This window comes from Panthera tigris, chromosome D2 (genome assembly GCF_018350195.1).
Source record: "Panthera tigris isolate Pti1 chromosome D2, P.tigris_Pti1_mat1.1, whole genome shotgun sequence".
NCBI classification, from domain to species: Eukaryota; Metazoa; Chordata; class Mammalia; order Carnivora; family Felidae; genus Panthera; species Panthera tigris.
Genome location: NC_056670.1, coordinates 54299429 through 54327133, shown reverse-complemented (window position 1 = coordinate 54327133; position 27705 = coordinate 54299429). Strand labels below are relative to the sequence as shown.

At 38.5% G+C, this 27705-nt stretch overlaps 1 protein-coding gene across 2 annotated transcripts; it reads left to right on the top strand.

The window, feature by feature from the left end:
- The first annotated feature begins 35 nt into the window (after positions 1-35).
- Positions 36-26083, top strand: TCTN3 (tectonic family member 3). 2 transcript variants are annotated; one of them, XM_007080113.3, is made up of 14 exons: positions 36-399; positions 563-686; positions 1251-1369; positions 2592-2719; positions 2956-3064; positions 3468-3583; positions 4048-4083; positions 4650-4730; positions 6123-6248; positions 7611-7718; positions 8194-8288; positions 8777-8930; positions 12502-12639; positions 25193-26083. In XM_007080113.3, exons 1-14 carry the CDS (start codon positions 150-152, stop codon positions 25427-25429), a joined length of 1821 nt encoding a protein of 606 aa, XP_007080175.2. In that variant the 5' UTR covers positions 36-149; the 3' UTR covers positions 25430-26083. The 2 variants fall into 2 exon arrangements, with proteins under 2 accessions (XP_007080175.2, XP_042816719.1); XM_042960785.1 differs by lacking the exon at positions 7611-7718.
- Positions 26084-27705: the final 1622 nt, after the last annotated feature.

Sequence of the window (27705 nt, the reverse complement as noted above, 5' to 3'; positions counted from 1 at the left end):
CTGAAAAACTCTCGGCCGTAACCATGAGCCAATGAGCAGGTGCATGCGGAATACGTCAGACGCGATGCGACTCCTTCCACCATCCTCCCCCGACGCGCCTCGGTACCGCTGAAACCCACTTTAAACTCGTGGGGGTCTTGACTGCCCCCATGTGCATCTCGCAGCTCATGCTACTGCAGGTGTTCTTCCTGATGGTTCCCGAGGGCGTCTGGCTTCAGCCTTCCTCTCCGTCAGGGGCTGCACCCACCCCTTCGGACGTGGGGCCAGCGTCGCCTGGAGGGACCCTTCAATCCTCGGAGGGATCTGAAACTCCCTGGCCTGTGCCTGGAATCTCTACGGTGGGCCCTCCGGTAGTGACCCCCTCTGCACCTGAGAATGGGACCGTAGACCTCTTCCCAGGTGAGGGGAGGAGATGTGGGGATGGAAAACCACTGCCTTAGATCTAAAATTCTGTGGAAAAAGTGGGTTGCCACTAAGTGAGGAGTGGGACTGTCGCAAGATGGGAATTCGCGCTCGGAAGTTTGGGAATCCTCACCCCATTCCCTCTGCTTTACCTTCATAGCCTTACCGGTCTGTGTCTGTGACTTGACTCCTGGTACCTGCGACATAAATTGCTGTTGCGACAGGGACTGCTACCTTCTCCATCCGAGGACAGTTTTCTCCTTCTGCCTTCCGGGCAGCGTGAGGTGAGCTGCCGTGTGCCGGTAGAATCCTAAAGGAGATTGAGACCCTGTAGGGTCTAATTGTAATAAGTCATGTTAGGAAGTAGGAGGAGTTATCCTTCCTGCCTTCCACCCCCACTTCCACTTCTGTAAGGGGAATTACCTTGGTTTTTCCCAGGAGTGAAGTTACTCCTCGGATTCTCTAGAGTAGGACCCTCCGATAGAATAGGACCTTTGTGTTGTCCTATGGATGCCCAAGGAGGCCTCTCTTAGGCATTGATTGACATCCATGGGGCACGTCCTTTGGACCAAACCCTCCACTTCTAAATGTATCTTGGGGCGCCTGGGTGGCTCAGTCGGTTAAGCCTCCGACTTCAGCTCAGGTCAAGATCTCACGGTCCGTGAGTTCGAGCCCCGCATCGGGCTCTGGGCTGATGGCTCAGAGCCTGGAGCCTGCTTCCAATTCTGTGTCTTCCTCTCTCTCTGCCCCTCCCCCGTTCATGCTCTGTCTCTCTCTGTCTCAAAAATAAATAAACGTTAAAAAAAAAAAAATTAAATGTATCTCTTCTTCGTTCTATTTCCTCTCAGGTCTTCGAGTTGGATGTGTGTGGACAACTCTCTTATCTTCAGGAGTAATTCCCCATTTCCTTCGAGAGTTTTCATGGATTCAGGTGGAGTAAGGCAGTTTTGTGTCCTTGTGAACAACTGTGAGTAGAAATGTATTGGCTGTTCATGTTACCTAACATTTGTTGAAAGTTGGCTTTATGTATGGACTTTTTTTTTTTTTAACTTTTTTTTTCTGTTGAATTTCCATCATCTGCCCTCTTCTACCTCTCCACTTGCTCCCTCTCTTTCTCTTAGTAGTGAACGTTTGCGATTTCTTATGCCCTATTGGGTGTGGATCAGAAAACCTGTACAAAACTTTAAGTTCAGTCCTCCCTGTTAGACATAAGGAGCTGGCTACAGGAACTTAGATAGATTTACATGTTTGTTTAATATAAGTTATAGAATTGTTACAAAATATACCACTTTGGAGTGTCTGAAATTTTAAATGTAGACATTATGAAGTGAAAGGAAGGGAACATAAAGCCAATTACTTGAGAGGTGGAAACATTATTATCAGGACTGGTCAGTTGAGGTTTAGAAGAAACAGGAAGGATGGGGCGCCTGGGCGCCTCAGTCGGTTGAGCCTCTGGCTTCGGCTCAGGTCATGATCTCACAGCTCGTGAGTTTGAGTCCCTCATTGGTCTGACAGCTCAGAGCCTGGAGTCTGCCTCAGATTCTGTGTCTCCCTCTCTCTACCCCTCCTCCACTCATGCTCTGTCTCTCTGTGTCAACAATAAATAAACATTAAAAAAAAGAAGAAGAAGAAACAGGAAGGAGAGGACAAATTGAATGTTGTCTCTAGCTTTGCCATGTTCTGACGGAAACAGTACCTTTTTGTTGTACTAGAGACTCATCTGGTATGGGGCAAATGTGAACGTTATTTAACCTCCTGTCTTCATCGCAGTCTGCTTATCACTCACATTCCTGGCATTAAGGACATGGAACTGACTGGTATTCATTGGCTGTATTCTTATCTTAGGTGTCAATAGTAAAACAATAATTCCTTTAACAGATTACACACAAAATAGAAGGCGATAAAAATCACACTTGTTGTCTTTGAAAGTGGAGTGTTATTGATTGGGAGTTTTCTGGGAAAATGTTCTATAACTTACACTGAGTAGCGGGAATAAAAGTATATAAATATGTAAAAAACCTTTTGAGTTTATACTTAAGATGAGTGCATTTGCATACTTTGCTATGTATATATTATGCCCCAATAATATTTTTTAAGTAGTTACTTGACATGCCAGATATTTTAAAATAAATGTTTTTCTTTTATCTAAACCCCTTTTCATTAAAAAAAAAAAAAAAAAAAAATCCTAGCAAGATTAAACTATTTCCAGAAGCTCCAAAAGGTCAATGCAACCAACTTCCAGGCCTTGGCTACAGAGTTTGGAGGCGAATCATTCACTTCAACATTCCAAACCCAGTCGCCACCACCTTTTTACAGGGTGAGCCTGGGGATAGGGATGGGATTGTTTGGTGTGGTTTTTCCCTCATAGCTGACAATTGACGGGGTATCTTTGAGGTACCCCGCTGCAACTAGGTAAACCATTGTCAACTCTTTTAGAAGGCAGTATTGTCCATATTAACAAGTCATTGAGTTAATTTTTGTTTCTACTTTTTCTTTTCTGGTAGAGTTCTGTCCAATCTCACTGTGGATAAATTTATACTGTACTTTATTCAGGCTGGGGATCCCATTTTGACATATTTCCCCAAGTGGTCTGTAATCAGCTTGCTGAGGCAGCCTGCCGGAGTTGGTGCTGGGGGGCTCTGTGCTGAGAGCAATCCTGCGGGTGAGTGCAAAACAAAAGTGCCAACCTTTTTGTTCAATTTAAAATAGGCTTTCTTGGGGGTACCTGGGTGGCTTAGTCAGCTAAGCATCCAGCTTTGACTCAGGTCACGATCTCATGGTTCGTGGGTTCGAGCCCCGCTTTGGGCTCTGTGCTGACAGCTCAGAGCCTGGAGCCTGCTTCGGATTCTGTGTCTCCCTCTCTCTCTGCACCTACCCCACTCACGCTCTGTCTGTCTCTCTCTCTCAAAAATAAATAAACATTAAAAAAAAATTAAAGAAAATAAAAATGAAAAATAGGCTTTCTTAGAAATCATTAAAAAAAAAAAACCCTAAAAAAAGTTGTTTTAAATAAAAAGAAAATAGACTTTCTTTTTTATCACTCCCTTAATTCTTTGTGTTCTAAGGTTTCCTGGAGAGTAAAAGTACAACCTGTGCTCGTTTCTTCAAGAACCTGGCAAATAGCTGCACCTTGGATCCAGCCCTCAATGCTGCCTCTTATTATAACTTCACAGTCTTAAAGGTGGTGTCCCTACCCTCCAACTCAACATGCTTCCCACCATTGGGTTGTGGGAAAAGCACTGAACTGAAAGTCAGAATGCCTAAGAGCTACAAAAAAGGCAGAGGGCCCAAAAACCCTGTCATCTAAAGAAAGATGGAAGAATTGAGGATATACATCCAGGATAAGAGATTCTACCCTCCTGGCTAATGGGATTGGCTTGGACAGTGGGAGGGGATATCATTTCACTATTTCACCAAAACCTCTTGCTTTTGCCATTCAGTAGAGCTCTGCTCAGAGCAGGCGTGTCACAGTCCAATCTCCCCTCAGCTTTACTCATGGCATTTTAGTATTAAGAAGAGTCAGGTGGAAGAGAAGAGTCATTCTAATATGTTAATTTTTCCTCCCCACATGTGAAACCACAAGCTCCTGGAAATTTTCTCTGAGGTCTATGCACACTCACAGTTCTTGCTATTCTCTTATTCTAGGTTCCAAGAGGTATGACTGATCTGCAGAATACGAAGGTATGACATTGTTTATCAGGAAAAAATAAGGAGATTATTTGGTCCATTTGCATCTGAGGCAGTTTCAGTCTAGATTGTAGTTGTGAAAGGAAATCTGTGTGTGATGTATCAAACTGTTAGGTGTGGATGTAAAACATTTTCCCATGTAAGTTCTTTATGATTAATAAGCATCACATGAAATAAAAATTCACAAGGTGTTAGATAAGTTTCAGAAACATTGGGTTAAGTAAAGTTAAACGTTATATTTAGAGGGGTCTTCTTGGAGTCTTTAATGTGCTACAGGACCCTGGTACTCTCTAAGGGGAATACCAGATATAGTATTCCTAAAATTTATTTGACCATAGAACCTTTATTTTATATCCAGTAAAATTAAGGACCTGAGAAATATGTTTTGAGAAGTGCTGATTTAAAATGATTTTTTCTTTATCTTAAGTTGTAGGCTGGCAATGGGAAGGAGAGAGGAAGGTGGTGATCAAAAATGAAAAATACTCATTTCAATATAATATGTAGCTAGAAGAGAAAATACTGCTTTCAATCTCAGTTGATTCACTTCTTCTCCTTGCTAGTTCCAGGTTCCTGTAACCCTTGTCTCACAGGCTGGTTCTCCTCTCTTGTCTGGAAACATTTGTCAGAATGTGGTTTCCCAGGTAAGGACGCTGATCTCAGATTCTGGACTGTTTGTTGGTTGTTGATCAGCATTACCAGAGGTGCCTCATCTTCCATTAAGTACCAGACCAACCCCACAGGAATTTTTGTGCATGGAACTTAACATGTCAAAAGCTGAGCCCATCACCTTCCTCCTACCATGTTTCAGTTTCCATTGCTGCCTTTCTCCCATATTTCACACCCAAAAGACTAAGATTACTTCTGACTTTTCTATCTTTACCTATTGGCAGTTTATTATAGTTCATACCACATTTTCTTCTCCTGAAAAAAACTAGTATCTGAAAATCTGAAATAGAGGAGTCCACTTCTTTTCCTCTATTCTCCCTTTTAATCAAGCTACAGAAGGAAGAATTGTCTTAAGCATCATTTTAAAGTCTTCTCAGAAATCTAAGGTTACCTTCAATTGCTTATGACTTCCACTTCCAGCTACTATCTTCATTCATCCTCAGACATTGGGAGAATCAAGTAAACCTGGTGTCCATTCCATGCTCCCCTCTCTACTCATCTTCTCTGCACACAATTAGAACTCATTTTTCTTCCTTTCGATCCTTACCATAAACTCACTTCTCCCATGAACCCTGTCAAAGAGTTTTCAAACCCTTTCAAACCCTTTCAAAACCCTTTCAAAGATCCAGTATCTTTTTGCATGTGTAGATATAATATGAAGTCTACTTTATCTTTTCATGGTATTTGTGTTTAGCATTTTTAAGATTACTTGTTTAGTTTCCCTCGTTCAGTTATTTCTTTTATTGAGATATAATTGACATATTACATTGTATTAGTTTTAGGTATACCACATGATAATTTCATATGTTACACTGTATTAGTTTTAGGTACACAAGGTGGTAATTTCATATATATATATATACTTAAGTACACCACATGATAATTTCATACACACACACACACACACACACACACACACACACATAGTGAAATGATCACCAGTTGAGTTTAGTTGATATTCATTACCATAGTTACACATTTTTTTCCTGCAGTGAGAACTTAAGATCTACTCTCAGCAACATTCAAATATAAATATACTACTGTTAACTGTATTCACTATGCTGTACACTCATTTAGTTATAATAAAACTCTTAAAGACAGAAAATCTTCTGTATAATTGGCCCATTAAATAATTTTTAGGGGTACCTGGTTGGCTCAGTTGGTTAAGCGATCAACTCTTGGCTCAGGTCATGATCTCATGGTCATGAGATTGAGCCCCACATCAGGCTCCACACTGGGTATGGAGCCTGCTTGAGATTTCCTCTCCTTCCTCTACCCCTTCCCCTCTCACACATGCACTCTCAAAATAGATGAATAAATGAGTGAATAAATAAATTTTATTAATTGATTTTACTTTTGTATTTCAGGTCATCTATGAGATAGAGACCAATGGGACTTTTGGAATCCAGAAAGTCTCTGTCAGTTTTGGACAAACCAACCTGACTGTGGAGCCAGACACTTCCTTACAGCAACATTTCCTCATTCGCTTCAGGGTTAGGGCCCTTCTTCTATAGTGGATTGAGAGGGCAAGAAATACTGGGTTAGAAATAGTTCCTGGGCTTCTCTGATGCATGCAAAATAGATTAAGAATATGAAGGCCTAGTTCAGTCTGTCAACTGTGGCCTCAACATTTGCTATTCCATAATTTAACTGCAAGCGATAGAGATTCAACAACGTTTATCCAGTAAAGTTTCTGTGACTCTCTATCTGGCCCCAATGAAGCAGGACTTTAGTCTCAAATCCAAACTCTTTTTTTATTTTTATTTATTTTATTTTATTTTATTTTTTTTTATTTAAAAAAAATTTTTTTTAACGTTTATTTATTTTTGAGACAGAAAGAGACAGAGCATGAACAGGGGAGGGGCAGAGAGAGAAGGAGACACAGAATCTGAAACAGGCTCCAGGCTCTGAGCAGTCAGCACAGAGCCTGACGCGGGGCTCGAACTCACAGACCGTGAGATCATGACCTGAGCCGAAGTCGGACGCTTAACCGACTGCGCCACCCAGGCGCCCCCAGACTCTTTTTTTTAAATAGTCACTTTGAATCATAAACTCAGCCAACCTCCCACAGAAATTCTTTAGCTAGCTTTTCTCATATATCTGGGCATTTGGCAAGTTTTTGTTTGCTTTTTACTTTTACTCTTTATATTTCTATACTATTTAGGTGCTTATAATGAATTTTTGCCTGTATGTATTTATAAACATGTCAAATTATTATGTGATGGCATTTAGCATTTTATTCATTTCCCACTTAATCTAATTTTCCAATCTTGATCACGATCTTTTGGCTTTCTTCTTCTATAAATTTATAATTTATAAATTATATTAAATATAATTTATTGTCAAATTGGTTTCCATACAACACCCAGTGCTCATCCCAGCAGGTGCCCTCCTCAATGCCCATCACCCACTCTTTTGCCTTTTTCTACTTTCTTTTGACCCCAGCAGAATCTGGTTTCTTCTCAACTCTGCCTCAAATGATCAACCAAGTCTCATGTCTCTCACAGTTTATCACTGGAACGTCTATATTAATTAAAAGATATTTCTAAATTAAGTTTAAATTCCTTAACTGATAGAAGTTTTTGAGAAACAAAAGGTTGGTAGATCCTTGGTTGTAATCCTTGGTAGGAGTAGCATACAGTGAATTTCAATATGCAGATCACTTGGGACCTATTTTAGTGAATGAAAAAGTAAAAGACGTTGGGGAGTAGAAATTTCTGCAAAATGCTCCACTGTGTGAGGGAGCCAGATTGTTCAGTGCTGCTAAGTTTCTGCAATGCCATAGAGAAGGGTATGAAGCCACACAGTGGAGCATGCTTTTCTGTGCAAGTGACTTTTCTTCGCTCTTTGTGCAGGCTTTTCAACAGAGCACAGCTGCTTCTCTTACCGGTCCTAGAAGTGGAAATCCTGGCTATATTGTTGGGAAGCCACTTTTGGCCCTAACTGGTGATAAAAGTCACTCTGTATCCTTTTTGGGACTTGGGTAGTCTTTTGCAGAAAAGCTGCAGCTGCTGATCTTTTGGGTTTGCCAATTCTGAAGTCCCCTGATTTTTTTAGGTATTCAGGACTTCCTTTACCAAACATTAAATACATTATATTTACCATAAAATACATTATATAAACCATACCATTATATAAACCAATACCATTATATAAACCATAAAATACATTATATTCTCAAAGTCGTTGCTACCAAAAGCTGAAGGTATTTGTTTTAAGGAAATAGTTATATACTGGTGTGTGGTTAGACATTTGGGGGAAAATAGTAATTGTCTCTTGTGTTTTTTAACTACTAGAGGGAAAAAACAAATTTGTAACTCGAACAATGTTATGATAATAGTAAAATATTGTGTTAAAGGAATAATAAGAGCATAAATTTTCCAATCTGCCTTCTTCTTCTTCTGTTACACTCTCCTTGACCATCACTTTCCACCTCAGATGACCCTCTTGCAGAGCCAGGGTGATGGAATCTGCTCTGTTAAGAAACATGAAGTGCAATTTGGAGTGAATGCAATATCTGGATGCAAGCTCAGGTAATTCTTTGCTTCCACATCATTTCCCACAATTTTGCCTCTCTCTGTAGGGAATATGTTGATAAGGACAACTTTTATATTTTGAATGACAATGCTAGTTAGGAGTAGTTTTATAATCTATATAATAGTAATATTGCTAAAAGTTTTCTAACAGTCTCTTATACCTACTAATAAGGATTATTTCTTCCAATTTATTTTGTAATATTCAAAAAAATTTTTTTTAACATTTATTTATTTTTAAGAGACAGAGTGTAAGCGGGGGAGGGGCAGAGAGAGAGGGAGACACAGAATCCAAAGCAGGCTCCAGGCTCTGACCTGTCAGCTCAGAACGGATGTGGCGCTTGAACCCATGAACTGTGAGATCATGACCTGAGCTGAAGTAGGACACTTAACTAACTGAGCCACCCAGGTGCTCCTATAATATTATTTTTAACATTTGGATCAGTATGTTAGCATTGAACTCCAGCCTCCATGGTGTTTCATTTCAGGCCGAAAAAGGTGGACTGCAGCCACTTACAGCAGGAAATTTATCAGACTCTTCATGGAAAAACCAGCCCAGAACATGTTGCCATCTTTGGTAACGCTGACCCAGCCCAAAAGAGAGAGTGGACAAGGATTCTCAGCAGGAACTGCAGTGTTTCAGTAAGGAGAGAAATACACGTTCTCACAGAAACTCACTTTCCCCTTTTGTTTGAAAATTGTGGATATTAAAATTAAAACCAGCCCTGTTTCCAAAGATGATGTGACCCTCATAGAAGGAAGGTAATGCAGTTGTCACAAAAGGAAGACTACAAAAAATCATGCCATTTGAAGTTATTATTTCAGGTTAGGTTTATACCTAACTTACTTTCCTTACTTGGAAAAAAATTTGAAGGTAGAAAATCTAGAGATTGTTCTGTGGTTCAAAATCAACCTTACTTATGGTAAGAGAAAGTATATATTTCAGATATTCTCTTATATTCTTGAATGTTTGATCAACACAGATTCTTTGAGGTTGAAATTGTGTTTTCCTTCTGTTACAAAAGTTTACATATTTATATTTAATAAAAATACATTAATAGGTTAAAAATTCAAACCATGTATATAATGGTTTGAATTGAATTCAATGAATTCAATTGAATTCATTGAATTCAATGAAGAGTGAAAACCCCAACACCCCCTTCCCTAGAAGGAAACTCACTTAGCTGTTTCTGTTTGCACTTTTCCTGGTGGCCCACTAGATCAGTGCCAGCAAGTGTGTTTCTGGACTCCAGCTCAAGTGACATAAGTAAATCTGCTATACTATTCTGTCTTCTTCCTCTTTTGCCTAACCCCCTATCTTCTCACTTTAGTCTCAGCTGTACCTTTAATTTTCTTTTCTTTTCTTTTAAAATTTTAAATTGTTGGGGCACCCAAGTGGCTCAGTCAGTTAAGTCTCCGACTTCGGCTCAGGGCATGATCTCACGGTCTGTGAGTTCAAGCCCCACAATGGGCTCTGTGCTGACAGCTCAGAGCCTGGAGCCTGCTTCAGATTCTGTGTCTCCATCCTGTCTCTCCCCCTCCCCCACTCATGCTCTGTCTCTTTCTCTCTCTCAAAAAAATGAATAAGTATTAAAATATATATATTAAAATTTTGTTTATTTTTCTGTATAAGTAATACATATACTTGGCTAAAAATTCAAAAAGTACAAAATAAAAATCTGTCTCAGACAGCTCTTCCCTTCCACAGAAGCAACTGAAATTACTAGTTTCTTTCCTTCCACAGGTACTGCATGCTCGCACAAGTATATACTCTTGTACTTTTTTTATCCACATGATATAACATTGTAGACACTGTCCTACACCTTGCTTTTCTCACTTGATCATAGAGTGTGGTCCATATCAGTACATAATGTGCTTCCTCATTCTTTGCACAGTATGGCTGCATAATATTCCATTACATGGACGAACCATAATTTATTTATGCAGAGTTTTTGGTAGACATTCAAGTTGTTTTCAGTCTTTTGCTGTTATACACAATGCAACATTTTGTATCCTGGTTCAGGCAACATTTCATACATGAGAGAATAAACCTATATGACAACTTCTAGAAGTAGAATTGCTAGATCAAAGGTATATGCATTTAAAATTTTAATAAATATTATCAATTTATTCCCCATACAGGTTGCACGAATTTACAGTCCCATCATTCATCTGTGACACTGCTTTTTTCCCCTAAGCCTCTTTAATACTATGTCATAAAAATTTTCAATCTTTTTTCATAAGTGAAAATTAGTATCTCAGTGTAGTTTTATTTTTCTCTCACTGTGAGTAAGGTTGAGTATTTTGATATATGGTTGAACAATTTGTATTTTATTCACTATTATCTATCTATATTGTCCATTTTTATTGAATTACTGTGTTATGGCTTATAGGAAATCTTTGCAAATTTGAGAAATGAACTCTTTTGGTATGATTTGCAGATATTTTTTCCCAGTTTGTCATTTGTCTTTTGACTTTGTTTCTGGTATTTTTTTTTATATTGTGAAAGATATCAATTTACTTTTTTTATTTAACCTTTCAGTTTTGGTTCAGACTTTGAAATGCCTTTCTCTTTAGAGATTATTTTGAAAGTTCCCTTTTCTCTTCTGCAGCACTATTATGACTTTATTCCTTATATACTTCTTTCCTTTTAAAAAGTCTTGGGGTAAGTAAACACGTGTACTCGATCCAGGCTTTGGGCAACTGAAGTCAAATCGAGTTCTTGTAAATCTCCCACAGAGCCCTACAGAGGAAGTGTGGTTTGGGGTGATTGTAGCTGAGAACAGGAAGAGGATGGTTAGTGACAAGGTTCAGATTATACTGGAACTACTCTTTATTATTTTTTTTTTGCCTTAAGCCTACAATTTGTATTTTTAAATCACATTTTTGAAGAACATTTGACAACATAGGAAAATATTCCTAATGTAGAATAAATGAAAAGAAAGATGTTTTAAAATATTTGGGACAAACACATGAAAGACTCAACATTGTTAGCCATTAAGAAAATGCCAAATTACGAGATACTACTTCACGCCCATGAGGATGGCTATTCTTAAAAGAGAGACACTAATGAGTGTTGGCAAGGGTGTGTGGAAACTGGAACCCTCGGACATTATTGATGGGACTGCAAATGATGCAGTCACTTTGGGAAACAGTTTGTTAGTTACTGAATAAAGTAAGCTTAAATATGGTCTGTCTGTCTCCCCCCATTCCTGTATTATTATTGCCAGTGTCCGAGCCTTACTCTAAAAGGTATGAAGCTAGGAAAGCACAAGGCATATTTGAGGATAGTGACTTGTGTCTGCTAGGTTATAGTAACCTCCTGATTGATGTCCTCACTTCCAGCAATCCTTCTTACCTCTTGGAATTAATCTTCCTGGAGTTGGACTTCATAATCTAACCCTGAAATGTCTTCCTTTACCTTTCACTGCTCTGAGTACAAATCCCTTGCTTTAGTCAAGTGGTCTGCTCAAGGCCAGTGCCTCCATCATGCCTGGCACATAGAAGACACTCAGTAACTATTATTCAAATTAATCAGTGAATATCCCTCCATGACATCATGTGCTGGTCTAGTTCCACACCTCTTTTTTTTTTAATTTTTTTTTATGTTTATTTTTGAGACAGAAGGAGACAGAGCATGAGTGGGGGAGGGGCAGAGAGAGAGGGAGACACGGAATCTGAAACAGGCTCCAGGCTCAGAGCCGTCAGCACAGAGCCTGATGCGGGGCTCGAACCCATGAACCGTGAGATCATGACCTGAGCCAAAGTCGGATGCTCAACCGACTGAGCCACCCAGGCACCCCTAGTGCCTCTTTATGTGCCATCTCTCTACCTGAATTTTCCTTTAATCACCATTTCTTCCAGTCACACATTACTCATCCCAGTCCCGTGAAGCCATCCTCAGCCAGAAACGGCCTTTTTTGGGCAGTCCACAGCACTGACTATGCACCGCTACTGAGCACTTCTTATAACCCTTGTACGTGGGTTCACATTTTATTAATCTCTATATTAGTCATTTCCATTTTAGAATATTAATTTTTTTAAGATCAAGGACAATAGTAGGGTCTATTGTGAACTTTTGTGTTCTTTCTCTAAGTCCTATTACCTCCTTTGTTGTGTATAATTTTTAAGAAACAATGGCTACTTAATGCATGGTAACTGACTGTAGGCAACCATCAGCAATTCAAGCAGATGCTTCTTTACCCTTCTACAGGATATGCATTGCACTTCCTGCTGTGTCATACCAGTTTCCTTGGAGATCCAGGTATTGTGGGCATATACAGGCCTCCAGTCCAACCCACAAGCTCATGTGTCAGGAGCCCGATTCCTATACCAGTGCCAGTCTATAAAGGTAAGTTATGGCTCATAAAGTACTGCTAAGCCTTGAAATGCCTACATGGTCTTACCAGCTATATGAGAAGCAGATCACTTTTTAACATTGAGAGCCAATTTATGGTACCAGCCAACATTTGGTTAGAGAGAGCTGATACAACTTTCAAGTCAACCTCCCTCCCTGATTATTGAAATTAGCATGTTGTCATGATAAATACAGTGTATATATTTTTCCCCAGTTTGTTTTCTTTTTTAATTTCCTGAACCCAGACTATCTTATAGTCTTATAGGTTAATTTCATTGCAATTATCATACCAGTGTGGGGCACCTGGGTGGCTCAGTTGGTTAAGCCTCCAGTTCTTGGTTTCGGCTCAGATCATGATCTCATGGTTTTGTGAGTTCGAGCCCAATGTTGGGCTCTGCACTGGCAGCAAAGAGCCTGCTTAGGTTTCTGTCTCCTCTCTCTTTGACCCTCCGTTACTCATGCTGTCTCTGTCTCAAAATAAATAAATAAACTTTTTAAAAAATTATCATACCAGGGTTACTATACCAGTTGATTTAACCACAGAGAACATTTTCCATAACTGTGCATTCAGTATGATAGTCACACATTTATCAGAGTCTGTGAGCCTGTTGATTGCTTAAAGAGATATTGCTGTGGCTAGTTTGTAGTCATCAGTTCTTAGTTGATTGCATTCCATTAAGATAAATAATTTTAGTAGTGCAGTAAACATATACCTATTGTTTATGATGTGTGTTAAGCCATTTTAACATCTGCCTTGGTTTTAGTATATAATCCTTAGCTTTAAAATTGCAAAAACAGAGAAATGATTAAGATCTGGTGAACTGATTCACATATAAATTGGCATGCCAGTGTATCAACTTTTAATGATACTTAAAACTAACTGAGATTATTATCTATATGTCATTGCATTTACATCCCAGAAAAGAAATGAACTAGAGACTGCATGTAGGCCAGAAGTAAAATATCTGTAGCTCCTTCTTACGACAGAGTTGAGTACCTTAGCTCTCTATGCCTATAAATGGGGTTAAAACTCAGGTTACCAGAAACTGTTAGTGAAGGCACTCCATTTTTTCTCTGTATTACTGAATAACATAGCCCTACTTCTATAAGCTTCATTTAATCAATTAGAGATCCTGCACTGAACATATGGTTTTGTTTTTCTAAACTGTATTTATTTGCAAGTTTGGGAAGATACCCACAGGACTGTTCTTTTCTCTCTGAATCTCTTGTTCTCCTAGGCATGGAAGCTACCCAGTGGCTTATCTCTTATCTAGATATTTTAATCATTATCTTTTTTCTAGTATTTAGTAGAAGTTGGCTTTTTGGGTTAGTTTGCCCCCTCTACAAAATCACACTTTGCAGTCAGTCACATCTAACTGGTCTAATTGGTTGACAATTGAAAACTTCAGTTGTGCTTCATTCATGTATAACTGAAGACCGTATCTCTTCCAGTCATGGTGCAAAAATTAACTGTGTTGAACTTACTGAGAAGTGGTATGGGATATACCAAATCATGTGCCTTTACTTAGGATGATTTAAAGGATTTGCAAAGGGAATTGTGACTATACAAAAATTTTCACCTTAAGGGCTGACTTGAGAAACTTGCCCCTTCCACAGAAGCAACTGAAATTACTAGTCTCTATGTATTTTACAACAATCTACCTTTTAGCACACACATATATAAAAATGAAATATAAAACAATGTTTTTATGCAATGCACAATGTGATGTTGTCTATTCTGTTGTAGTTTATTCTGTTCTTTTTTTTTTTAATGTTTATTTATTTTTTATTATTGAGAGAGACAGAGACAGAACGCGAGTAGGTTAGGGGCAGAGAGAGGGGGAGACACAGAATCCGAAGCAGGCTCCAGGCTCTGAGCTGTCAGCACAGAGCCCAACACGGGGCTTGAACTCACAAATTGCGAGATCATGACCTGAGCCGAAGTCAGACGCTCAACTGACTAAGCCACCCAGGCGCCCTGTTCTGTTCTTTTCTTAATGCTAGACACTAATGAGTCATAATTTACAATTTGAAAAACACTTTTAGAAAATACATCTCTGGGGGTGCCTGGGTGGCTCAGTAGGTTGAGCGTCCGACTTCGGCTCGGGTCATGATCTCACAGTCTGTGAGTTCGAGCCCCACGTTAGGCTCTGTGCTGACAGCTCAGAGCCTGGAGCCTGTTTCAGATTCTGTGTCTCCCTCTCTCTCTGACCCTCCCCCGTTCATGCTCTCTCTCTCTGTCTCAAAAATCAATAAAGGTTAAAAAAAAATTAAAAAAAAGAAAAAGAAAATACATCTCTGACTACGTTTTAAAGCTAATTGTATTGTTTTATTTACTAATTTATTTTATTCATTATAACTGAAAGTTGGCAGTGTTCTATATCTCAGTCAAATAGCATATACTAGAATAACTGCCAGTCAAGCTCCCAATCTGTTTTAGTGGTTTTTAATCTTAAGGACCCCACTAAGAATCTGTTGAAAGCTATTCACTTACTAGAAAAATGCACAGACATGCAATATTCTTTATATAGTTTCAAGGGATTTATTGATTTCTTGAAGCCAAGCCAAGATCTATACTAGGAAAGGTAAAGAACACTAAACTAAATAAAAATGAAATATACTTGATTTTAGAAACAATTGCTTTAAAGGAAAGGGCTAGGAAGTGGCTGGATTGGGATTTCTCTTACCTATTGAGGTCTTAGAGAATATCATCACCATTGGATCATTGTGACAGTCTGTAAAGTTTCTATCACCGAAGTCTTTCCTTTTCAGGGATCAATCAACCACCATTTGCCTTTATCTCTTAACGAATGATAAGACTATAGAAGTACTTGACCCCTTTCTGTACTTCTTAATAGTCTTTATAGAAGAACCTTACTTAGTTGACTGGGTTGTTTTCTTTTTACCTTTTTTTAAGAACTTTTGAAAGTTATGCTCATTGTTCCATATGTTAAAATGTATACCCACTTGAGGTGTCTCCCTGATACATAATGTTTAACCACATTTATTCTTTAACGTATTAGTTCTGTTTGACTCATTTGAAAATCTTGATAATTTCACTGACATCTTTAAAATACTGAGGGAATTTAAAATTTTTAATTGGCTTCTCCCTCAAATATATATTTGGCCCCAAAAAACATGGAGAACTAATGTGTACATTATCTAGCAGAGTATTGTACATAAATAATTCATTATTTTTTTTAGAAATTATTTCCTTCACTTTATTTAAATCATTAGTTCTCCTAAAATTATGTTTTTCTAAATATAATTTATTTTCAAATTGGCTTACATACAACACCCATTGCTCATCCCAACAAGTGCCCTCCTTAATGCCCATCACCCACTTTCCCCTCTCCCTCACCCCCAAAATCATAATTAATATCAGATACCAGCTAACTTCTTAAAGATCATGTACTTATATGAGGAAAAATTACCTTTACATGGATATTTACAATATGCTTTATAGTTAAATAAGTTCTAATCATCATAATAGAAATCACCATATCTGATTGTGTTAGATTAAAAGAAACTCATGAATAAACAATCAGATACAGTTCGTTTTTTTGCATTGGATTCTGATTTGGACAATTGTAAATCACATTTTCTAATAGTTGGGAAACTTGAGTATGGACTACATTTTAGAAAGAAATACAGGAAAAGGTAGAGGTTCTTTTTCTTTTTTTAAAGAAACTTCTAAGCAGCCTGAACAATGTGATTTCACATGGTTAAAAACATATATATGGATCTAGGTATGTATAGGTCAAGATATAAATGTTAATGCTGGTATTCTTAGAGATGGAAATATGGTGTTTTTATTTCTCATTTTTACTTACCAATAGTCTTAACTTTGTTATAATTTACTGCTTTTGTAATTAAACTTCCTTTTTAAAAAAAAATTTTTTTAACATTTATTTATTATTGAGAGACAGAGAGACACAGAGCGTGAGCAGGGGAGGGGCAGAGAGAGGGGGAGACACAGAATCCCAAGTAGGTTCCAGGCTCTGAGCTGTCAGCACAGAGCCCGACACAGGGCTTGAACTCACAAACTGCGAGATCATGACTTGAGCCGAAGTCGGTCGCTTAACCAACTGAGCCACCCAGGCGCCCCTGTAATTAAACTTTCTTGAAGTCACTAGGAAAACACCTAGAAATAACTAGATGTTATTTTAAAGATGAATTTATTCAGTTTCATTTACAATAACATGGAAAACATATAAAATACTTAGGAACCAATTTAGCAAAAGAGCGAAAGACCTATTCACTATAAAACATTATAGGGAGAAATTTCAGGAGACCTAAAGAAATGAAGCAATATACCATGTTCATGGAGAAGATGACTCAGCATTGAGATAATCTGTTCCCAAATGAATCTAACAGAATGAATGCAAACCCCCAAAAATCCTAGCAGGCATTTTTGTGGAAATGGACAACCTGATTCTAAAATTTATATGAAAATGCAAAGAGAATAACCAAAACAATTTTGAAAAAGAAGAACAAAGTTGGAGGACTTAACTATTGATTTCAGGATATACTCTAAATCTCAGTGTGGTACTGGTATAAGGATAGACAAATGGGGGCACCTGGGTAGCTCAGTAAATTGAGTGTCTGATTTCGGCTCAGGTCATGATCTCGAAGTTCTTGAATTCAAGCCCCGCGTCTGTGCTGACAGCTCACAGCCTGGAGCCTGCTAAGGATTCTGTGTCTCTCTTTCTCTGCCCCTCCCCCTCTCATGCTCTGTCTCTCCTTCAAAAATAAACATTAAAAAAAATTTTTTTTTTTTTTTAAAAAGATAGGGGTGGATGGGTGGCTCAGTTGGTTAAGCGTTCAACTTCACTTCAGGTCATGATCTCGCAGTTCGTGAGTTCAAGCCCTGCGTTCAGCTCTGTGCTGACCGATAGCTTGGAGCCTGGAGCCTGCTTTGGATTCTGTGTCTCCCTCTCTCTCTGCCCCTCCCCCACTCACACTGTTTTTCTCTCTCTCTCAAAAAATAAACATTAAAAAAAATTTTTTTAAGGAAAGACAAATAGACCAATGAGACAAAATAGAGTCCAACAATAGATCCACAAATCAAATCAATTCAATGAGAAAAGGACTTTTTAAAAAATAGTTGGTACTGAAACAACTGGATAAAACTGAAACTACTGAATAAACATAGGGGAAAAAATGAATTGACTCCATACACAAAAAGTACTTATGCTTGCATCGTAAACCTATATATAAAACCCAGAGTCACAAAGCTTTAAAGGAAACATAGGAGGATATTTTTGCACATTTAAATTAGGCAATTATTTCTTGAATAAGAAACAAATATCAAACCATAAAACTAAAAATTTGATAAATAGGTCTTTATCAAACTTTAAAATAACTGCTAATCAAAGACACCTCTATGAAAATGCATGCTGTAGTTTGGTAGAAAATATTTTTCAAGTGCATTATCTGACCAAAGATTAATATCCAAAATATAAAAAGAATGCCTACAAATAAATCAAGGACCAAAATAAATTAATTAACTAAAAATGGAAAAATTGAACAGATACTACCCAAAAGGAAATAAACAAATGGCCAGTAAACTTGAAAAGCTGCTCAAAGTCATTAGTCATTAGAGATATGCAAATTATAACCATGAGATAGCACTCACTAGGAAATTAAGTATAATACTTACTAGAATAACTAAAATCAATAAGACAAAACATGAAATCTCAGTTTTCACACATTGCTAATGGGGATGAAAATGGTACAACCATTTAGTCTTTTATATATTCATCTTCCCTGTGACTCAGCAATTTTACTCCTTGGTATTTACCCAAAGGAAATTGAAACATATGTCCAAAACAAGACCTATAAAGAATGATCATAGCAGCCTTATTCATAATAGCGCAAAACTGAAAATAACCCAAATATCCATCATCAGGAGAATGGGAAAATTGTGATATATTCACACAATGGAATTCTTACAATAAAACAATGAATTACTTGTACACAAAACAGTATAGATGAGTCTCAGAAACATTTGTCTTGAATGAAAGAATCTAAACACAAAAATAATATTTTAAGATTCCATTTATACAAAGTATAAGAACAGGCAAAAGTAATCTTTAGTGATAAAAGAAAGTGGTTGCTTCTGGGAGACGGACTGGAAAGAGACACAAGGGAACCCTCTGTAATGATGGATATATTGCAGATCTTGTTTTGGGTGTGGGCTATACAGCATATACAGTTGTCAAAACTCATTGAACCAAACACTTAAGATGTGTACATTTTATTGTACACAAATTATACCACAATAAAAAGTTAAAAAGACACAGGAAAGCTGAAAATAAAAGCCACTGATCGGGGGAAATATTTGCAATAAATGTTTCTGACAAGGTTCTTGTATGTAGAATAAAGAGCTCTCAGAGCTCAGTTATGAATTACACACTTGAGCAAAGATGAATTTGTTCCAGTTCATAGTTCTAGCTGATGAAATGTGTAGTTACAAAAACATAAATCTAAGGGATGGTATTCATGGCTATATTTCTAATAATGATAGTTTCTTTTCATTTGTAATGATTTGACATAGAGGATTAACATACAATGGTTTAGGGGCACCTGGGTGGCTCAGTCAGTTAAGCATCTGACTTCGGCTCAGGTCGTGATCTTGCCGTTTGTAAATTCAAGCCCCGCATCAGGTTCTGTGCTGGCAGCTTAGAGCCTAGAGCCTGCTTCAGATTCTGTGTCTCCATCTATCTCTGTTCCTTCCCTGCTCGCACTCTGTCTCTCTCTCAAAAATAAAGATAAAAAATTATATATATATATATATATATATAAAATTTGTGATTATAAAGATGTAATACAGTAATATATCGGGTGTACTTCTTATCACCAAAGCCAAGCAAAACCTAATCTGAACTTTTCATATTGTTACAAAGTAAATCTTATTTGGGGACAAAGAATTTCGCTCAATATAAACTGGATTGAAACAAATAAAGCTCCTAAACCTCCCAAAGTGTTAAAACAGAATTGTTGATGGTAATTTCTGAAGTAAATATCATAAAATATGATAGTTTAAGGCAGAAATAAATTAACCATACATAACAGAACTGGATCCACAGTAAAAGAACTGTGCTAACTTGGCTATGTGTCTTTTGTTTGTTTTGATAAGAGAAAGGGGATGACTCGACTTTGAGTATTGTTTTTTTTCCCCAGTGTCCTTGCTACACATTCACTAAACAGTGAATTCTCTAATTTTGCTTATACATCACTTTTAAAATGCAAATAGAGGGCGCCTAGGTGGCTCAGTCCACCCGGAGTTAAACATCCAACTCTTGATCTCAGCTCAGGTCCTGATCTCATGGTTCCTAAGTTTGAGCCCTGCGTGGGGCTCTGCACTGACAGTGTGGAGCCTGCTTGGGATTCTCTCTCTCCTTCTCTCTCTCTGCCCTTCCCCTGCTCACACTCTCTCTCTCAAAATAAATAAATAAAAAAAAGATAAAATGCAAACAGAAAAACTTTAGTCTTCAAAATTTACATATAACACACTGAACTTAAAAACCTTGTTCTTCATGTAGTACTAAAACACAAATTCTAAAATGAGTCGGTAACATTCAGTATTATCCAATGACCTGATAAGTGCATTCAAATTCCTTTTAAGTATTGGACCATTAGATGGTGTTTGTTCCAAGCTTCCACACAATTGTGGAGGCAATATTCTTAATATATGAAGAGTAAGCATTTAATTTGAAATATTAGTTTATAAACAAATAAGGAAGGAAGGAAGCACAAACTTTAAGGATCCTAATTAGGGTGTTGTGGGAGGGATAAGGGGTCAAAGTGATTTGTACTTACTATTAAATAGCTATGGCATAATTTTTTCCTTATGATTTATTATCTCTTGTTACTTTATATTAGTGTCCTATCCAAAATACCTCTACTCATTTGTCAAAAAAAAAAAAAAAAAAAACTTTATTGAATGCCTATTTTGTGCCAAATACCATGGTTGCTGCTCTAGGTAAAGTGTGGTAAACAAGATAAACATCATCCCTGCTTATGGAAAGTGAAGGACAATACTGAGGTGAAATTTAGAATACTGTTATGGAAATTCATCAGGAGACACTGATAGCTGGGCCCAGGTGGAGGCTGTGAGGGCTGCAGGAAGTAGAGTTCAGGAGATTTAGGGGTGTCACAGATAGGATTTGATTGCTTGGATACAGAGGTTGAGGGAGAATGAGTCAAGGATAATGGATATGTTTTCAGTTTGGGCATCCCATTCATTTCTTTTCTATTTTATATGTGACACCCTGTTGACTACCAAATGTAATTTTGCTTTCTGCACTTACCTTTCTATTTTTCACCCTCTCCTTTTTTTAATTTGGTGGGTATGCCTAAGGTTTTCTTCCCCTTTCTGTTGTGTTTTGTTATGTCTGTTGTGAAAGACTGCCCTCATGCTACTAGACCCACTTTACCTGTAAAGTGCCTTGAAATACACATCTCCCAAATGGCCCTTAACCAATGACTGAAGGTTACAGGAATAGAAAATCCCAGCTCTTGGAGCGCCTGGGTGGCTCAGTCCATTGAGTCTGACTCGATTTTGGCCCAGGTCATGATCTCATGGTTCATGGGATGGAGTCCCGTAATGGGCTTCATACGAAGAATGGAGCCTGCTTAAGATTTTCTCTCTCTCTCTCTCTCTCTCTCTCTCCCTCTCCCTCTCTCCCTCTCTCCCTCTCTCCCTCTCTCCCTCTCTCCCTCTCTCCCCCCTGTGCCCCTCTACCCCACTTCCACCCTCTCTCTAAAATTAAAAAGAAAGAAAGGGAAAGAAAAGAAAAACTCACCTCCCTTGCTTCCTTACTTTGTTTGGGTTGAGACAACACAACTTGTTGGGACCGTGAAGCCTACCTTATATTTCAGAGTTCCCCTGCAGATTGGGTTAATGCTGGATAATGGTATAAATTATCAAATTAATTAGTAATTGTGTAATTTATCAAAATAATACATGTTTTTAAAGTCAAAAAATGCCAGAAAAGAGGATATCTTAACAAAAACTAAAATGTTATATCCCCTCTAGCCTTGATTCTAAGCAATATTGAGTAATTACCTCCTGGATCATGAGTTTATAGGTTATCTATTGAATTCTTGTTTTGGTAGATGAGTTTAGCTCTGTTTTTCTCCTCTCACCACTCTCCCAATATATTTTATTATTTACATCAAAATATTTTATTACATCAAAATATTTTATTAAATCAGAGGCACCTCAGTGGCTCAGCCAGTTGAGCATCTGACTTGGGCTCAGGTCATGATCTCATGGTTCATGGGTTTGAGCCCCACATAGGGCTCTCTACTACTGTCAGCACAGAGCCTGCTTTGGATCCCCAGTCTGTCTCTCTCAGCTCCTCCCCCACCTGTACTCCCTCTCCCTCAAAAATAAACATTAAAAAAAAAAAAACATTTAAAAAGACTACATTTCTCTAAAAAAAATACTTTATTAAATCAATATTCAGTGTCTCATTATTATGATTTTATAAATATGCTGAGCCAACTCATTAAATTTTTGTAAAATTTTTTATTCATTCTGAAATTATTATCATTGTTTTAGTTTTCTTTGAGCTAAAGGCGAAAACGTCTCACACTCTCCAACATCTCCGTAAAATCTCTCTCAATGCAGTTTTCTAAACAGTTGAATTTGCCATATGATGTTATCAGTTCTACTTTTTCCTATGTGTTTTCCTCATGGCGACCTCTATTACCTGAGGTAGTGTAAACGAGTTACTGCCCAGCAGTTGTTATGGAACTTTCCTTTCCTGTCATCCTAGAATTCCTCTTGCTTCTTATGTTAAGATTCACTGTTTACTAGACACTACTTTTTTCTTCTTGGTTTACTCTCTTGTTTTGTGGAGCTCAAAATCTCATAACCTCTGAAAAAAAAAATGCACATGTACATTTTTTCTTTAATTCACATGTCTAAGGATAGCTTTACTCAACCATCATCTTTATCATATCAATTATGATTGGTCACCTGACCAGGCATTCTAGATTTTCACTCACAATTTGAAGGCATTCTTCCATTGTCTTCTAGTTTCCAATACTGTTAAGAAGCCATTTTTAAGATCTTTTTGCTCCTAGTAGTCCGAAGCTTCTATAATATTATGCCCTTGGACAGGTTTTTTTCCTTCATTCATTTTTAATTATACCAAACAATTTTGTTTTTTTTTACTCTGAGAATTTTCAATTTTCACTATTTTTTTAATAATCAGACCCCCCCCCCCCAACTATTTTCTCTGTTCTCTCTTTTTGTAACTCCTATTAATCTGTTACAGAGTCACTAGATTGGTTCTCTGATTTTTTTTCTTTTATATTATCTATCTCTTTACTTTTTTATTCTTTCTAGAAGAGTTCCTCAACTTTATTTTTTAACCTTTTTACTGATTTTTTTTTTTTTTTGGCTCTCACATTTTTAATATCTAGGAGCACTTATTTTCTGTTTCATTTCATAATATCCTTTTCTTCTGGGCACCTGGCTATCTCAGTTGGAAGAGCTTGCAACTCTTGATCTCAGGGTCATGAGTTCAAGACCCACGCTGGGTTGTAGAGATTACTTAAATAAAACTTTTAAAAAAATAAAAGTAAAGATCTTAACAACTTCTCATCTTCATCTTTCTTTGTTTCCTCTGAGTTTGTTTATTCTCATTTGGTACAGTTTTTCTTTTTTTTTTTAATATTTTTTAATGTTTATTTATTTATTTATTTATTTAGAGAGAGACAGTGTGAGCAGGGGAGGGGTAGGGAGAGAGGAGGACACAGAATCTGAAGCAGGCTCCAGGCTCTGAGCTGTCAGCGCAGAGCCCAACTCAGGGCTTGAACTCAAAAACTGCGAGATTGTGACCTGAGCCAAAGTCGGACACTCACCCAACTGAACCACCCAGGCACCAATGTACAGTTTTTCTCTTTAATGTGAGAAGCTTCCCCCATACATCTGGCAATCTCTAGCTGTCTAACATAAAAGTAAGCTGTTAAGCTCATTGAAAGCTCTGTGATCATCATGAGTGAGATTTGCTGACTGGTGACCTTCACAGTAGAGCAGTTTGGTGCAGTTGCTTTTGGGGTTATAGAACTGCCAGATGTCATTATCTTTTTGTCTTGTTGCTGGAACTGATCATTTTCTTCATAAAAGAGCCTCTTGATTCCTGACTGAAGGGTATGGATGTAAGACCCATCTGTCAGCATCTTGGAACTAGATGAGGGAAGGGATTTCATTATACAGAAGAATTTCCCCATTTTTAGTTCCGTACATCGCTCTGTCCTTCTTTATGCCCACTGTCCCTAAATCCAGAATTTCCCTTGTGTAATTGTCCAATCTCTTGTTGAGGTGGGGAAGGAGTAGTTGCATGATCACACTGAGGGGGATGTCATTCTGGAATCACTTTCTATCCTTACCTCATCCGTGCCTCCATGTTATATCCTATCCTCCCCATTTTCTTTGTCTGGTTAGTTTCAGCCAGTCTTCCATGCCTGGCTGGAATCAGGATTCCCTCGTCAGCTTTAGCCTACACTGACTGTTCTGGAATATATATGGTTCTCTCAGTGCCTCAGAAGTAACATTATTTCTGTGACAAGTCCCTCATGAACTTCACTGTTTAAAAAAAGATTCCAAAGAATTAATATGACCTGCAAGATTATCACAGCACTGGCCCCATACCCATTTTTTTAAGTACCTAGAAAGGTTATTCTAAGCCAAGTTGTGTTCTCACAGCTAGTATTTACTGTTGCCAAAGACCACAGTAGAGAATATGTAGCATCGGAGTAAACAAAGGTAAGTGGAGAAAATACTCCTTTCTGGTTCAACAAGGTATTTATTTACTGTCCAATTATAATTAGAAGTTTGGTAAGCACAGACTTAGAACAAAAGGAATTCTTTTTAGATAAACATGTTCCAGTCATCAGGCTACGACGACATCTACCAAAAGCTATGTGTATTAGACCAGATACTTGAATCAGCTTGACAAGGTCCCTTCTGGGAGCATCTGTTTCATTTGACTTGAATTGATGGGTGGTTTAGAGGATCCTTTCTGACCCTGGGATTCTGTGACTCTAATGGGCTTTTTATCTACATTACGGAGTTCTTTGTTTTTTCCTGAAGTCTCACGTTTCTTTCTGCAATTGAAGACGGATAGAATTGCCACTACTCCTTCCACATGTGTTCTGCTTCAGAGCCTGGAGCCTTCTGGGACTTGATAAGGTGAAGCTGCTAAGAGCGTAACAGCAGCAGTTTTGCCATGTGGCCTCTCTGATATCAGCCAGCTCCCCAGTTGGGGGAAACTATAGAATCAGTCTTTCAGACTTTAGGTAGGTGTAACTGTTCACAGTTCTGGTGTCATGGACTGCTGCTAAGAAATTCATTTCCTTGTATATTATAGAACAAGAACTATGTAGCACCAATATGAGAAAAAGGTATATCTTGCTTAGAGCAATTTGGTTTTGGTCTTTTTTCAGGGAAAGTAATAATAACAGTCAAGTTAGAGAGCTACATGAATGGATACGAAGCACTCACCTGTCCTGGGTTTTCTTCCTGCAGGATTTCCAACAAGTAAGAGAAGTAGCTTTGACAACTGTTGTGACTTTTGTGGACATTACCCAGAAGCCAGAGCCTCCAAGGGGCCAACCCAGAATAGACTGGAAACTACCATTCGACTTCTTTTTTCCCTTGAAAATAGCATTCAGCAGAGGAGTAGACTCTCAAAAAGGTTCAGCCTCTCTCATCCTTATCCTGTGTCTCTTAGTACTTGGAGTTCTCAAGCTAGAGACCAAGTGAAACAAGAAGTATCTGATTTTTGGTTTTCCCTATGGGAAGTTCTGAGACAGCCTACTTATCTTGGCAAAATAGGCCCTTACCTGCTCATGACCAGAGGAGAGCATTCAGGATAACAGAGGACCTAACTGAAGGAATGTTTGTATATGAAAGAAGGGATTTTTGAAAAGCAACACAAATATCTTTGTCTTGGCTCTCTGCTTAGGACTGTGCAGACCACCAAGTACACATAAGGTTCTCTACTTCTCAAGCTGAGAAGAACATCAGGAGCCCTTCCTCCAGCCCTTCAGGTTGTGTTGTACGTGACTGAAGTTTTGCAAGATCTTCATCCACCTGCTCACAGCCACACATGGGCCCAGCATAAAAAGGAACATGCTCCTGCTGTCCCCTGGATGAACTTGGGAATAGATGCCCTCTGGACTTGAGAGCAGCTGACTGTTCACAGAAAACTGCTGTCTATAGATTTCATCCGGCCCCTCCCTACTCCCTTGGGCCACACACTTTGCCTGGGCATGAGTGGGGAGAGCGATTGTTTCTAGTCAGTTTCCAAAATGAATGTGGAATCCTGGTCCCCCTTTTTTCACTAGCAAATGACCCTACCACTCATTTCTGCATTTTTCCTTCCACTGTGGTGAGAGGAAATAAAACTGATTGAGAGCTTTGTTGTACTAATTCCAGCAGCACACAGAAGCTGACATGTGATCACCTCGTGATAGTTTATCTGTGTGTGAGTTTTAAAAACGGGGGGGGTGGGGTGGGGGGAACCTTTCATACATGGCAGAATAGCATTCAAAGCAAAGAACGTGGTTCTTTTCCTGGGGTTGGAGCTAAACATAGCAGGATGGGGGGAGGGAGTGTGGGAGGGTGGAGGTGATGCCAGGAGCCAGAGGGTGGGGAGACTAATATGACTGTAGTAGGAACACTGAATGGGCAAAATAGGTGCTGTGATGGGATAAGAAAGATGGGAACTCATTATATGGGGACTTGAAAGCCAGGCAGAGAGAACTGGGGGAGTTTATTTTTTTCCACAACATATTAATAATGATCTGAATCTGAAACTGCCTTTTAAAAAAGCATGTACTTAGATATAATAAGTCCCACTTCATGAGCAGAAAATGCTCATTGTAAACACCATCTCTGATGGGTTAATCATTTTGCCCCATTCCAAAGTACCCTGAAAGGAACCTACCTCCCTGGAGAAAAGTGGCAAGGTTCCCATAGCAGTTACTACCAATGTAGGAGGAAGTGCATCTGTACACTTAGAAAACTAAGCCCAAAGGAATTCATTCATTCATTTATCAAATATTTATTGTCTATGTGCCAGCAACATACTTCTCTACTCTCAAAAGCTTATATTCTAGCAGGGAAGGCAGACAAGCAATTACCATAAGGTGATGTGTGGTTTTTTTTTTGTTTTGTTTTTTTTTAATTTTTTTTTTTTAATTTTTTTTTTTTAACGTTTATTTATTTTTGAGACAGAGAGAGACAGAGCATGAACGGGGGAGGGTCAGAGAAAGAGGGAGACACAGAATCCGAAACAGGCTCCAGGCTCTGAGCAGTCAGCACAGAGCCCGACGCGGGGCTCGAACTCACATACCACGAGATCGTGACCTGAGCTGAAGTCGGACGCTTAACCGACTGAGCCACCCAGGCGCCCCAGGTGATGTGTGGTTTAAAAGAACTAGAATAGGATTTCCCAAGTGGAGAAGGCCACTGTTTTTAATGGCTATAGCTATACCCACAGTTACCTAATTTGTTCTAAGTTCATGGTGAGAATCTTAAAACCTGAAGTGCCAGATGAAACTTACTAGAAAGCACTTTTATTATTTTTGTATCCTCCACCCAACTTCAAACCCAAAGAGCTGACAACCTAACCCATGTTCAGTGATCTCATTGTTCACCTCAAAGAACCCCCCTCATCTATTTCCTAACTCGCTATACTGCAGCACCACTAGATTCGCAAGAATCCCTCCTCTTCTCACACCACCCCCCACTTTAAAGTAGTAAGTGCTGTCAGCTCTCCCTGATCTGTTGCTCCCCATGCCCACTGCTGAAGTCTTTTTGCCAGCCATCATTTCTTACTTGGGCCTTTGCACTAGCTAACCGGCCTCTCTGCTTCTATCCCTTTACTGATTTCTGACGCACAGATCTCATCATTGTGCCATTCCAGTACTTTATTTTTTTTAATGTTTATTTTTGAGAGAGAGAGACACACACAGAGTGAGTGGGGGAGGGTCAGAGAGAGAAGTAGACACAGAATCTGAAGCAGGCTCCAGGCT

What these genes read in the sequence shown, in the direction of transcription:
- TCTN3 (XM_007080113.3), top strand. Translation starts at nt 150, where the DNA reads ATGTGCATCTCGCAGCTCATGCTACTGCAGGTGTTCTTCCTGATGGTT. An exon ending in CGCCACCACCTTTTTACAGG is followed by an intron (nt 2,720 to 2,955) that starts GTGAGCCTGGGG and finishes TACTTTATTCAG; the next exon opens with GCTGGGGATCCCATTTTGAC. An exon ending in CTGGTGATAAAAGTCACTCT is followed by an intron (nt 7,719 to 8,193) that starts GTATCCTTTTTG and finishes TTTCCACCTCAG; the next exon opens with ATGACCCTCTTGCAGAGCCA.